The sequence below is a fragment of the Triturus cristatus genome, chromosome 11, assembly GCF_964204655.1.
Source record: "Triturus cristatus chromosome 11, aTriCri1.1, whole genome shotgun sequence".
Lineage (NCBI taxonomy): Eukaryota > Metazoa > Chordata > Amphibia > Caudata > Salamandridae > Triturus > Triturus cristatus.
In genome coordinates, this window is record NC_140594.1 from 372,882,954 (window position 1) to 372,896,854 (window position 13,901).

Here is a 13,901-nt window from a genome sequence, read left to right on the forward strand (position 1 = left end):
GCACTCTTTGCGGAGTTCTTGATGTGATTGGCCATGTCGAGTTTTGAGTCTAGGGTAATTCCTAATGATTTAACGGAGTGGGTCATGGGGGATTATCTCTGAAAGGGCTGCAGAGGATTAAGGCAGGAAAATTTCAAGTTTATAAAAATGCAATTTTCAAAATATTAATTTTAAATCTAACTTTACCACCAGTTTGTACTTTCAATTTTTATTAATTTGAGTGGTTGATCCATGGTTTTAGCTATTGCGAAACTGAAGTAGCACATTATAACACGTTATAATGTAACTCAGCACTTTTTTATTGGAGAGCTAGCCTTGCCACAGCGAAAAACAACTATCAGGACATGCAAAAGTTAAATATACATGTACTACCTTTTAAATACCATTCACCCTCCTATATGGGCATTAAGGGCCTAGATAAGGGGTGACCTATAAGTATTAAAAAGGCAGGTTTGGGAATGGTTAAACGTTTATTTGGCCAGGCTGAATTTGCAGTTTGAAAACTGCCATGACAGGCTGTAGTGGCAGGTCAAGGGTCACTCTATCACTGCAAGGATGACACAATCAGTGCTGCAGTCCACTAGTGAGATTTAAATTGCAAGCTTTGGGTACACAGAGTACCATATACTAGGGACCTATTGGTAAATTAAATATGGCAATCATATACTTTAAGGGTCAGAGCACAAACACTGGGCACTAGGCATCAGGACCCCAGTGTGCAGAGTCAGTAAATGATCCCTAAATCTAACTTAAGGTACAAGAAAAAAGTGGGCGAGATCCTGGAATAGGACCTTTCCTCGCAATAAGAGTGAACACAGGCAACGGCAAAGGATACATCATAACTGCCAATGAACTACTAAGCCAGGGTGCGGATCTGGAGGCTGTCATAGTAGGGTTTCACGTAGACATCTTTTGGCTTACCCAAAGAGTGAACTTGCATACTAATGGATGATGGGATCTAAGACAAATAGCATGGCAATCATATGATAGCAACTCCTAGGAGTGTCTCCTATGGACCTTTTGTTTTATTAGTTGTTGGACTTCTTCTTTCATATTTTAACAGCTTCCTTCTGTGCATGTTTGTATTTGACTTTCATACTACATGGTACTATGACTGCCTTTATTAGAGTAATTTGAGCCCAAAAAACAAATCAAATACAGTGTATTTGCAAAAACATTGTTATGTCATGTCTCAGAAGGAAACGAGTCAGTGAGCATTACCCAAGCTTGTGCCTAAGCGAGGAATGGTTGCTGAGGAGCTGTCATGCTTTTCTTTAAATGTAACCATAATGTTACAACAGCTGAAATGCCACTACTTTAAATATCTAACAGCAGTACGAAAGACACATGTACACTCAGACAGTATAAAATAGATGCATCTTTAATTATACAGAAGACCCAACTCGGCTTTAAGACCATTCAGATTAATATCAAACCAGGGAGTGTCATTGTTTTTTTAATATATCAACATCTGGTGTCATACCTCTCCTGCTTGCTCCAGATCCATGGCTTCCATGTCATTGTCCACCCGGGACTGACGAACACGCTCTCTCCGAGAGCGCTCCTCCTGCCAACCATGAACAAAGGTTATTACCAGAAATGAAGAGTAGAAGCCTATGAGTAGGCAGCTACCATACTCCGCAACACCCATGATAAACTACCATTTACTTATTTGACTTGGAAATCTTCTGCAATGCATTGGCTAGTTACATCATTTTCTGCTAGCCTAAAATAAGATATTAAGACCTAATGTACAGTGGCTTTGATCTGCCTAACTCATTAACAAACATCTTTGGACTAACTACTCATGTAAGATCTGTAACTCTAAGACAATTTGCTGATTAAAGGCAATGAAGAGAGAATGAATGAATTACAGTATATGATGCAGTTACCATATTTTCACTTGAAACAACCCACAATACCTGTGGTACATGACATTGCCGAATTTAGCTTAAATATATTAAACTTGGCATTTCAAAAAAATTGATATCATGGTTTATGTTACTTAGTCATACAGTTCTTGAGGTTTCTCAAAATATTTCAATTGTGAGGTAAACTCTAATAACTTGCATTTACATTGCTGACCTATTTTCACTGGTAAAGAATATTAATTGTTTTCCCCTAAATCGGGAAGCATCACATATATTGATCAAGCTTATGTTATGGCCTTCTGCTCATAGAAAGACGTACATTGGTCTCCAGCGGCTTCAGGATCTACATTCCAACTATAGTAGTTCCAGTATTTTGAAAATTAATTTCAACAAAATAACAATCATGATTTTCCTTAAAATGGCTCGTTCTTATGTCTGAAACATCAAAGCTACCTCATTTGAAAATGTGTGAGAATATGATTACTTGGGAATTAAAGAGTCAGCCAATGGATCATAGCCATCACAAATGTGGCTTTTAAATGAGAAATGGTTCTCTACAAATTGGAGAATGTATAATGGGGATAAACACAAACCAAGAGAGAATTCAGAGGACTGAATTAAAGAAGATATTTAAACTTGAACACAGTTGACCGAGGACTAATATTTGCTTAGAGTTTGATGTCACTGCCAGCATTATTGTATTTTTATTTAAAAACAGCCAAAAAAAATGGTGACTGAACAATAAAATCTGCCCTTCAGGATGAAATACAGACAAATTAAAAAAGCCAAAGTTCATTAGTCTGGAGGCCCATTTTGAATTATTATGGTTTAAAAACATTAAAGGGTTTCTCTGTATCACACCTAAATTTAAGCACTTGCTGAAAAATCTGGTGAAAGAGCATAGTTTTGAGGAAGGTCGTCACAGGATGGGCATGTTAAACTGAGACTAGAGCGACAATCCATCAAGAAGCACCAGCCCTTAAAGATACTCAGTAAAAACAATTGAAAAGAAGTTAAGAAAAGGATTTCTGAGAAAAAGTTTGGGTGGGATTAATGGAGTTACTTGTTAGATAGAGCTCCGTGTTGACTATGTAATTTAGGGAGGCACAGTTTACTAATTTTGTATGCGTTTGACCGAATGTGCTGGATTTTATACATTTTTATTTGAAAACCAGGTTATAACCATGGTCTATCGGCACATAACAATATGTCTGTATGTCAAGGTTGTAAGATAAAACCAGTACAGATGCTACTAAAATAATTACATTTACTAAACACAGATTGCTGAAAATCAGGCAGTACAATGATTGCGGTAATCAATCATGTTTTTAATCTTGGATGGAGTGCCCACAAGAATGAGAATGTGTAATTGTTTAATTAAGTGTAATTATGGTTAATATAATTTAGGATACATATTGTTGTTTTACTATGCATCACTGGCCTTTTCACCCAAAATGAAAACGTTTATTAATAACATTTACTGTACACTGATAACTCTGGTGTAACATAAAAAAGGCAGAGAAGATATACTACTATTTTTTTTTTTAACAATATATAATATCTTTGCAGGCACCTGCCATTTTCACCCACTAGCATCTAAATAAGATTCCACTCAGTATCTGGTGCCTTTCCCGAATTTCCCAGCATGCAACCTGAGGTTCATACCCTGATGAGGTCTTCCTTCTCAGTCTCCTGCAGCTGATAAAGGAACTTTGAAAGCTCTGCATCGGCTTCCATTTTACCCATAATCCTCTCCTTTTCTGCCTCACTCTGCGCACTGGCCAATAGCGTGCAGAACAAAACTGCAAAGAAAATTATCAAATAATTTAAGATCACACATATTGGGAGACAGCAGCACTCACTAAAGGCCTGTGAGAAAGCAAGAACTTAGAGACAGTAGATTTGCTATTTTTAGATCTTACCTACAGAGTTTTTAACTCCTCCGTTGCTCCTACACCTACTTTCAGTCCCCTGCTACTCACGGCATGGCACTGACCTGTATCCTTCCACCCACTTCTCTGTTGACTTCCATCCCTCATACTCTACAAGGAGTAGGTTTAGGGGATTTTTAGGGCCTGAATGCTGCAATTTGCTACCAGGCTGATTCTCAAGTAGAGGTAGTGCAGAAAGCCATTATGCAGCACAGCCTAAAAGAGGGCACAGTGAAGAACTTGCCGAAATGCCACTCATGAAGCATTGCTGCATTTACTGAATGTGAATGTTTAGAGCCAAAGTAGAGAATTATAATAATTAAGTGTAGACTCAGCAGAAGAGGGCTCTCACTCTGATGTGCAAATGTAGCAGAATAAGATTATGCTTATGTAGTAGTGCTGCGGAAGAACATAATACTTACTCATCATGCGATGCTGACGCAATACTTTGATGAAGTCAAAGGTGTTAAAACCTAAGAGAAGCACCAGTTGATTTTCACAATCTCTGTCATCACCTGCCGTCTACGAGGAGGAGAGAAAACATAAGCAGGTTATGGTATTCTTCCACACAAAGGTACAGCACTGAGGCAAAGCCAAACTGGCACCATTAGAAAAAGCCACAACTTCAGTGAAATGCTGGCAGAGGATCTGCATCCAATGGCCATATCTGTGATCACTCACAAGAAATCACAACTGGAGGTAGCCTCAAAGGACTCAGATGACCCGATGAGGGAGAAGGATGCCACCATTGAGGAACAGCTTCTTGGAGCCTACATTAAGAAAGGACCCACACAGCTACAACTTTGCTTGTGAAAGAATGTATATTCATACCTTCAATATTTCAAGAACCTCGTCAGCTTTCTTCTGGGACACAATAGCATCATCATAGAAGCGGCTGAGTTGCCTTTGAAGCCAAAAGGCATCAATGTCTCGTGGGTGAAGGTCCTTCTTTTTAGAGGTCATCAATTCCCCTGAGGCGACAAGCTGGAGAAAGAGGAAAGTACTGTAAATCTAGTGTCTCTATCTAGGCATGAGTTTGACAATGCACAATTCAGGCTCCCCTCCCATCACATAGAAGCTTACCACAGCTCTATCTCCCAATCATACTCTAAATACAATTGCTGTTGAGCGCCTACCTTCTCCTACCATGTACTTAGTTCCTCTGTAAAAGTAGGCTGCTCGAGGTAACCTCTTCAGACACTTGTGTGCAGTGGCCAAATGTTTAAAATAGAGTCCATCATGTGCAGAAGCCACACAAGATGCACTAGACATGTCTGCTGGCACCCCCTCAGTGTGCATGGCTAATTCTACCTTCTACTTCTATTCTGAGCATCAAATGCTGTAACAGCAAATCCACAAGCTGTACCACTGGACAAACACCAGCTAAAAGGAATTTATTCTTGTTTTCCAGATACTGCAAAGACCACCAGATAAGTGTCAACCACAGCTGATCAGCACCTAGTCTGTAAAAACCGCACCCACTCCATTAATCTGGAGCAGTAAATCAAAGAAGATAGTCTGCTGAAGCGTACTCATTTGCCGGACAGAAAGTAAAGCAGGACTGCCCTTGGACTAAAAGGAAAAAAAGGATACAATTATGACCCTCCTATAATAAATTACTGCATACTTTGTATATATAAGGTATTTTATAATCAGGCTGACGCTTTCTCGTATATAATCACATCTGTATAGATGCTGTGCTGCACAGAACTGTGAGGCTCTGGCCTGCTGTCAAGGGAGACCTCTGTGACAAAAGAAACTATCATACACAGGGAACGCAGACAGTCTCACAAGAGAGCAGGAGTGAAATATGCATCCCATGTTAAACCAGTGACCAAAATCTATTATGGAGTGCCTTTTATATTTGCTGAGACTCCAAAGCATATGTCTGTTATCCACTGCTCCCATCATCTACAAATATCAGGCTGTTTACCTCTCATACATGCGCAGATCTTTATGTACCCCAGTAAGTTTTGTCACCAGATGATGAAATTGTCAATGAGGCTACTACAACCCACTCAATGACATCATAATGAAACATGGAGGCACCTTCCACAGACCCAATGTCACAACTGGTGTGGCTTTTATACATGCAGAGACTCTTGCATACCTGAACCAGTCTTCTCCTTACCCAATCACAAACAAACAGTATGTTACACATCTAGAATCTTGTTGCTCGCCTTCCTCCTCTCTTATCTGTAATCAAGTATGTCAACTAATTCCTGTTTGTAGAACTTACGTTAGCAGAAAGAGTGCAGCGTACAACTGCCTCATCACCTTCTAGATCATCATCAGAGGCCTCGTCGCGAACCTCCCCAAAGGTGTCTTCATCTCCTTCCTAAAAACAAAAGAAACTCAAATGGCTCAACGCAAATGAAAGCAAATGTAGGCAACTACGATCTACCAAGGGATACAGAACAAAAAGCTGAACTGTTCTCTGCTAGTCCTATGATGAGATCAGCACAATGAGTATGGAACTACCTTAAGCCTCAAACTCAAATGCTTATCGGCATCTTTTACTAAGGAGAGTATGGCAAAGAAATTAAACAAGTGGAACAGTAGTTTATCAGCACTCTGAATTTGCTTCCCCAGATGAAGCGCTAGAAAAGAAAGTGGATATTGGTGAATAAAGCAGGCACTACTTACACTAATGACTACTGTACTAATAGAACTTCATTAATATACAAAGGGTGTCCTAGCTTATCCCTCTAAGAGATTAGAAGTCTGAGAGTTTGTGATTTTGTTCTTATGTTTAGATCAACTCTCTAATATTGAGCTTATCTGAAGCTCAAGTTTATTTTAAATGTAATTTACTGGAAAGCAGATTCAAGAGGTGTCAGTGTTTCACAATGACCAGCGTAAGACATATTGACAATATCTGACAGGATGGATGAAACGAAATGGCAAATTAAACAGGAGGGTACTCCTTGAAAGGAATGTATCGTGTTGGGAAATGATGCAAGAAGATAAATCATTTACAATTCTTTTTGAAAGAAGAGAGAGCACTATGGGTAGTAGGAGGAATGAAATTACAAATCACAGTAGAGCAGATTGAGAAGGACTTGTTTAATTTCCTTTAACTTTTACAGATTGGTTGTTTCAGATGAAATGTATCTAAACTATGACGAGGCCTAAAGCCTCCTGAAAGGGAGAGTTTTTATTCAAAAGAATTAAGATAACTAAATTGAAAAGAGCCTTCAGATTGCTACAAAAAGGATTGTTGAGAAGCTAGCTTGAGAGTGACTGGGGCCACAAACTCTCAAGCTTCTAAGCTTAGGCTAGTAAGTAATAAGTACTCAAGCATTTGCTTCTAAACTGTACAACTGAGCCATGTAGAGAAGTGAAGAAGCAAGTGGATGAAGGGTTTTCCAAGCGTGATCCAAGTAAAACTTAACCTAGCAAAAACGTTTAGAAATGGAGTAGATGAAGGGTAATTGATAATGTTCCTGGGCTATCGGGACCTTCGTTTAGCTCAACCCTTATGACAAGTAGAGCCACTGAGTAAATTGTGAAAACATGGCTTGCCTATACAAATATGCATTACATGCCTGAGTAAAAAAAACAAGAGCGCATTTCTTAGCATCACACGAAACAACCCAACAAATAACTGTTAGGCTACCATGAATGTGCAATATTTATTTGTTTTTTATTAAGAGAATGACAATGACATCACAGGCAAAACGACTTAGTGGAGTAGGTCACAAAATATGGACACTTTTGTTCACCTCTGCTATGTGCAAGAAAATGTTGCTGGAAGTGTGGCACTGCACCAGCATTCACCCTTGCTATGCAACACCACACACAGCTACCATGTTACAATGCAGGAGACCTCTTGGCCCTCTTTACACCACAAACAAAACGTCAGTAAAAAGAAACAAAAACTGCTCCTAAGCAGAAAGTGCAAGGCTAGAGGAATTTACATTTATAAAAGGGTGGCTAATTCTCAAGACTGTGCCCTTCTGAAAAGGAATGCCCCCTTGCATGAGGCATGCTGGGCCCTCACACTGCCACAGGTAAGCACAGACTGCTCCACTGCGTCCGTGAGGATGCAGACACATTTAAAGCCCCTGGAAAGATAGTCGGCTTCCCTTGCCATCATCAGGGTGACCCTCCACCTCTTGGCAAACTCCTCATATGCTCATTGCTGCCAACTTTTCAATACACAGATAGCTTAACTGAGCCCCACCTTCAGGTGGCTCATACAGTGAGCTGCGCACGGCACAACACCTGCCATGCAGGTGCACCTTTAAATCTCACCTCTTCATCGGACTCAAACTGCACATTCACGCCATATGTTTCATCAATGTTATCATCTGTAAGACATCAGAAAAAATCATTTGCGTGTCAGAAAGTAGTACTGAAACAAACCCCAACACCAACACAGAAGGTCATCACATAGTACTCCAAATGAACAAGTTACTTACCTTCGGTAACGCTTTTTCTGGTGGATACAGTATCTGCCTGTGGATTCCTCACCTTGTGAATATCCCCTGCGCCAGCATTCCACGGAACTTTTCTTCCCCAGCATTCCACGTCGACGTGGGTGACGTCATAATACACCGGCTCCGCTCGCGACCCCGATCGACGTCACCGGAGCCATAAGAAGCCCACGTCGGCGTGATGACGTCAGTTCCACCCATTTTTTCCCCGTGCCTTCGAGGCGAACAGGTGGACTAACGACAGACTCAAAGCATACACAGTATACAATACACCAACACATATGCATGGCATACAAAGGAAAAGAATGCTAAATAAACAAGCATTTCCTACAAATGCACAACAAAGCATAAAAACATATCAACAAGACCCATTTCATGGTATACAAAGGTGGACAACGGGGAGGCGGGTGGGTCAGTGAGGAATCCACAGGCAGATACTGTATCCACCAGAAAAAGCGTTACCGAAGGTAAGTAACTTGTTCTTCTGATGGATACATCTGCCAGTGGATTCCTCACCTTGTGAATAGATTCCCACAGCAGTCCCCACTCCCGGAGGAGGGTGTCCACCTTCCTATACCAGAAAGTCTTGTAATACAGAGCGCGCGAAGTGGCCCTCCCTCCTCATCTCAGAGTCCAAGCAATAATGCTTTGCGAAAGTATGGAGGGAGGCCCAAGTCGCGGCCTTACAAATATCTGCCACAGGAACACCCCGGGCCAAAGCAGATGTAGATGACTTAGCTCTAGTTGAATGAGCTCGAATGCCCTCAGGAGGAGTCTTACCAGCCAGGGCGTAGCAGATCTTGATGGCAAGGATGATCCATCTTGACAGCGTGCGCTTGTGCACCGCCCTCCCCTTAGAACGACCAATGTAGCCAACAAAGAGCTTGTCATCAAGGCGAAAGTCCTTGGTTCTATCCAGATAAAAACTGACAGCCCTATTCGGGTCCAAACGATGGAGTCTTTCTTCCTCTTTGGAAGGGTGAGGAGGAGGGTAGAAAACAGGGAGAGTAATGGACTGCCCCAAATGAAACGGAGTGACTACCTTTGGCAGGAAAGCAGCCCTGGTCCTGAGAACCATCCTTTCAGCCTGTAAGGTAAGAAAAGGAGGTTTGGAACTAAGAGCTTGAAGCTCACTCCCCCTCCTTGCCGAGGTTATGGCTACAAGAAAAACCACCTTAAATGATAACAGCCTCAAAGGACAAGTATGAAGAGGCTCAAAAGGGGACCCCATTAGAAAGGTCAAAACAAGATTAAGGTCCCACTGAGGCATTACAAATGGAGTAGGAGGAAACATGTTTGTAAGGCCCTTGATGAACCTCAGAACAACCGGAGATTTAAACAGTGAAGGTTGATCTGGGAGGCACAGAAATGCCGATAAGGCCGAAAGGTAGCCCTTGACCGTGGCCACAGCAAAACCCTGCTGAGCCAAGGAAAGAGCAAACTGGAGCACATTGGACAGAAGGGCCTTCAAAGGATCAATGGATCTCTCTCCACACCACTTTACAAACTTAGACCACCTGTAGGAGTAAATGGACTTGGTGGAGTGTCGCCTGGCCGATAAAATAACGTCCACCACATCAGGTGGGAGAGAGAATGAACTCAGGTTGCCCCGTTCAATCTCCAGGCATGAAGGTGTAAGCTCTGGAGGTGGGGGTGTAGAACCTGCCCCTCCGACTGCGAGAGGAGGTCTGGCCTCCGAGGGAGACGGAGCGGAGGGCACGAGGAGAGGCGGAGAAGATCTGTGTACCACACCCTTCTTGGCCAATCTGGGGCGATCAATATAACTTGGGCCCGGTCTTGGCGAATCTTCCTCAGAACCCGAGGAATCAAGGGTATGGGAGGAAACGCGTAAAGGAGTCGAGAGCCCCAACTCAACTGAAACGCGTCCCCCAACGCTCCCTGCATCGGATACTGGAGACTGCAGAATGACGGGCAGTGCGCGTTCTCGAAAGTGGCAAACAGATCCACCCGAGGAGTTCCCCACATCCGAAAGACGTAACGAACCACCTCCGGATGGAGCCTCCACTCGTGGTCGGCGGAGAACTGCCGACTGAGACTGTCCGCACGTACGTTCAGCACCCCGGCCAGATGATTTGCCATCAGACAAATCTGATGGTCCTGAGCCCAGGACCATAGACGTAAGGCCTCTCTGCACAGACAAAGAGACCCTACTCCTCCCTGTTTGTTGACATACCACATCGCGGTCGTGTTGTCTGTTAGGACTTGGATCGACTGACCGCGAAGGGAGGAAGGCCTTGAGCGCCAAACGAATCGCCCGCAATTCCAAAAGGTTGATATGAAACAACCTTTCCTCTGGAGACCAAAGACCCTTGATCTCCAGATCCCCCAGATGAGCACCCCACCCTAGGGTGGATGCATCCGTTATCACTGTGGCCACCGATGGAGGCAGATGGAAGGGCTTTCCTTGCGACAGATTGCCCTCTACGCTCCACCATGAAAGATCCGCTGCAGCTTCTCCGGAGATCCTGATCGACTCCCCGAGATCCCCGTTGTGCTGATACCACTGCCTGCGGAGGCACCACTGGAGCGCCCTCATGTGCCAGCGTGCATGGTTGACCAACAGAATGCAGGAGGCAAACAGACCGAGCAGGCGAAGCACCTTCAGAACTGGAACAACCGCTCCATTGTGGAATAAAGGGACCATCTCCTGAATGTCGAGAATCCTTTGAGGAGGAGAGAATGCTCGACACACAGTAGTGTCCAGTACTGCCCCTATAAACAGGTTGCGTTGAGAGGGCACCAGGTGAGATTTGGGCACATTGATCGAAAAACCCAAGTCGAATAACAGCTGAGATGTCACCTGCAGATGACCCTGCACCATCTCTGGGGACTCTGCCTTCAGAAGCCAGTCGTCCAGGTAAGGGAAAACCGGGACACCTGACCTCCTGAGATGAGCAGCCACCACTGCCATCACCTTGGTGAAGACTCGAGGTGCGGTAGTAAGACCAAACGGGAGAACCGCAAATTGGTAGTGTTGCGACCCAACCGTAAACCGGAGATACTTCCTGTGCGACTTCAGGATTGGGACATGGAAGTACGCGTCCTGCAAGTCGAGCGACATCATCCAGTCTCCTTGCTGCAACGCTTGAAGAACCTGCGCAAGGGTCAGCATCTTGAACTTCTCCTGTTTCAGGTAAAAGTTCAAGATTCTGAGGTCCAGTATCGGACGCAATCTGCCGTCCTTTTTGGGAATCAGAAAATACCGGGAGTAGCATCCCTGACCCCTTTCCTGCTCCGGAACCACCTCTATTGCACCCTTCTGAAGCAAGGCTAGAACTTCTTTCTGCAGGAGAAGCAGGTGGTCTTCCGAGCAATAACCTTGGCAAGGAGGGTAAGGGGGAGGAAACTCCCGAAAGGGAAGGGCGTACCCAGTCTCCACGAGGTTCAAAACCCAAAGGTCTGATGTAACCGATTTCCAACCCCGTAGAAAGTAGGACACCCGACCCCCGACAGGACTTACATGAACCGGGATGGGGGATCTAGGGCTGCTTCCCTGAGGCCTCATTGGGAGCAGAGGAGGAGGAGGAAGAAGAGGGGTTGCGACCAGAACCTCTCCGACCCCTTTGTCTCCCTCTATAGGACTTATAGAGGGGATTCTGCTGCTGCTGCTGGGGCTGCCGGTAAGAGCGAAAAGACGATCGCCCAAAGCCCCTAAATTTCCGAAAGGTCGAACCCTTTGGCGGCACTTGCAGACCCAAGGATTTTGCAGTCAATCGGCTGTCCTTAAAACGCTGAAGGGCAGAGTCCGCCTTCCCCCCAAACAGCTTCTGACCATCAAATGGAAGATCGACCAGAGTAGCCTGAACATCCGTCGAGAAACCAGAGTTACGGAGCCAAGCCTGCCTTCTTACAGCAACAGACGACCCCATGATCCTTGCCACGGAGTCCGCAGTATCCAACCCTGACTGGATAACTTGCCTGGCAGCCGCCTGAGTGTCAGCTATAACCTCCATGAAGGATGACTTATCCCCTTCAGGCAACTTAGGGGCCAAGGACTTAATGGAATCCATAAGAGCGTGCACGTAACGCCCCAGCAGGCATGTAGCATTAGTGGATTTCAACGCCATGCTTCCTGTTGAAAAGGTCTTTTTGGCCGCCTGATCAGCTTTTTTGGATTCCCTGTCAGCTGGAGACTGAGGAAAGGCACCGGAAGCATGCTTGGAGCAAGAAGCCTGCACAACCAAACTGTCCGGGGACGGATGAGAGGATAAAAAGTCAGGGTCCCCTGGAGCAACCTTGTACCTCCTTGCCACCTGTCTACACACTGCAGGAGAAGAAAGGGGCTTCTTCCATACCTCTAAAACCGGCTCCAATATGGCCTCATTGAAAGGTAGCAAAGGCTCCGATGTCGCAGTTGGAGAATGTAACACTTCTGTGAGTAGGTTGGACTTATACTCCACAGAAGGCAGCTGTAAATCCAGAAGCTCTGCTGCTTTCTTTATCACCACGTGATAGGGAGCCAACTCATGAGGAGGAGAAGACCTGGCAGATGCGTGTTCCCACTCTGGGGTCGTATCCAGCCCACTGGCTTCCTCAATGCCCTCGAATTCGTCCGAAGAAGAATCGACCTGGCCTTCTTCCACCTCTCGATATCTTCTTTCCTCCAACACCCTCTGGGCTTCCCTCCTCGACCGGATTCGGGGAACCGACGTCAGCGACGTCGTAAGCGGCGTCGGAGGAACCAGAGGAACCGGCGTCGACGGCGCCAGACACGGCGCAGATGGAGTCAGCCTCGACGTCGATGGAGTCTGCTTTGGCGTCGATGGAGTCTGCTTCGGCGTCGATGGAGCCAGTCTTGGCGTCGAAGGAGGCTCCGAAGCCTCCCGAACCTTCCGAGGTCGAATCGGATCCCCAGAAGGCGCCGGAAACTGCCAAGAAGGCGCCATCGGCATAAAGGGCATAAAGGGGGCCTGAGCATACTGCTGTGGCACCCCCATTGTAAAGGCCATCGGACCCACGGGACCAGCTGGTGCTCCGGATGGGTAGGCCGCCCTATTAAAAATGCCATACATAGCATTCAAGAAATTAGCCGAATCCGTACCTGGGGCCGGAAACTGAGGCAAAGGAACCTCTTGTGGGGCCTCCGGCACCGGCTCCGCAATATCCTCCACTGGAGCCTCCGAATCTTCAGGTACTGGAACCGACTCTTCCTGCTCCTCATGCATAGAAGCATCCGACTCCACACGAACCGGAGTCGACGTCTTAGACGGAGCCGAAGACCTCGCAGGAGACTGAATCGGAGTCTGCTTCCTCGAAGGAGAACCTTCCGGCGACCTCGAAGGAGAAGGAGAAGGAGACAAACCTCTGCTCCGACGTCGATGAGACGACGCCGACCTCGACCTCGACTTCGATTTCTTGGACTTCGAGGATCGACGTCGAGAGGGTTTACTCTTCTTATGGTGTTTCTTCGACCTCGACGACTTCGAAGTCGATGACTCCCTCTTCGATCTCTCCTTCTTCCTCCCTCTTTTCTCTTCACCAATCTTCTTCATAAAGAGTTTGGTCTTCCTTTCCTTGAGTGCCTTCGGGTTCATGCTTCTACAGCATCCGCACTCCTCCATATCATGCTCCGAGGAAAGGCACCATAAACAATTCTGGTGTGGATCCGTTATCGACATTAGGCCTCCACACTCCCTACA

General features: G+C 45.2%; 1 protein-coding gene across 1 annotated transcript in view; it reads right to left on the reverse strand.

Annotated features, from left to right (window-relative positions):
• The window catches only part of SNRNP200 (small nuclear ribonucleoprotein U5 subunit 200), a 468,968-nt gene that overhangs the window by 338,587 nt on the left and 116,480 nt on the right, over positions 1 to 13,901 (reverse strand). The window contains exons 5-10 of the mRNA XM_085634342.1: positions 8,060 to 8,115; positions 6,042 to 6,140; positions 4,634 to 4,786; positions 4,225 to 4,324; positions 3,537 to 3,673; positions 1,484 to 1,567 (exon numbers count right to left, since the gene is read on the reverse strand). Coding sequence (XP_085490468.1) covers positions 1,484 to 1,567; positions 3,537 to 3,673; positions 4,225 to 4,324; positions 4,634 to 4,786; positions 6,042 to 6,140; positions 8,060 to 8,115 — 629 coding nt within the window. The remainder of the gene's footprint in view (positions 1 to 1,483; positions 1,568 to 3,536; positions 3,674 to 4,224; positions 4,325 to 4,633; positions 4,787 to 6,041; positions 6,141 to 8,059; positions 8,116 to 13,901) is intronic.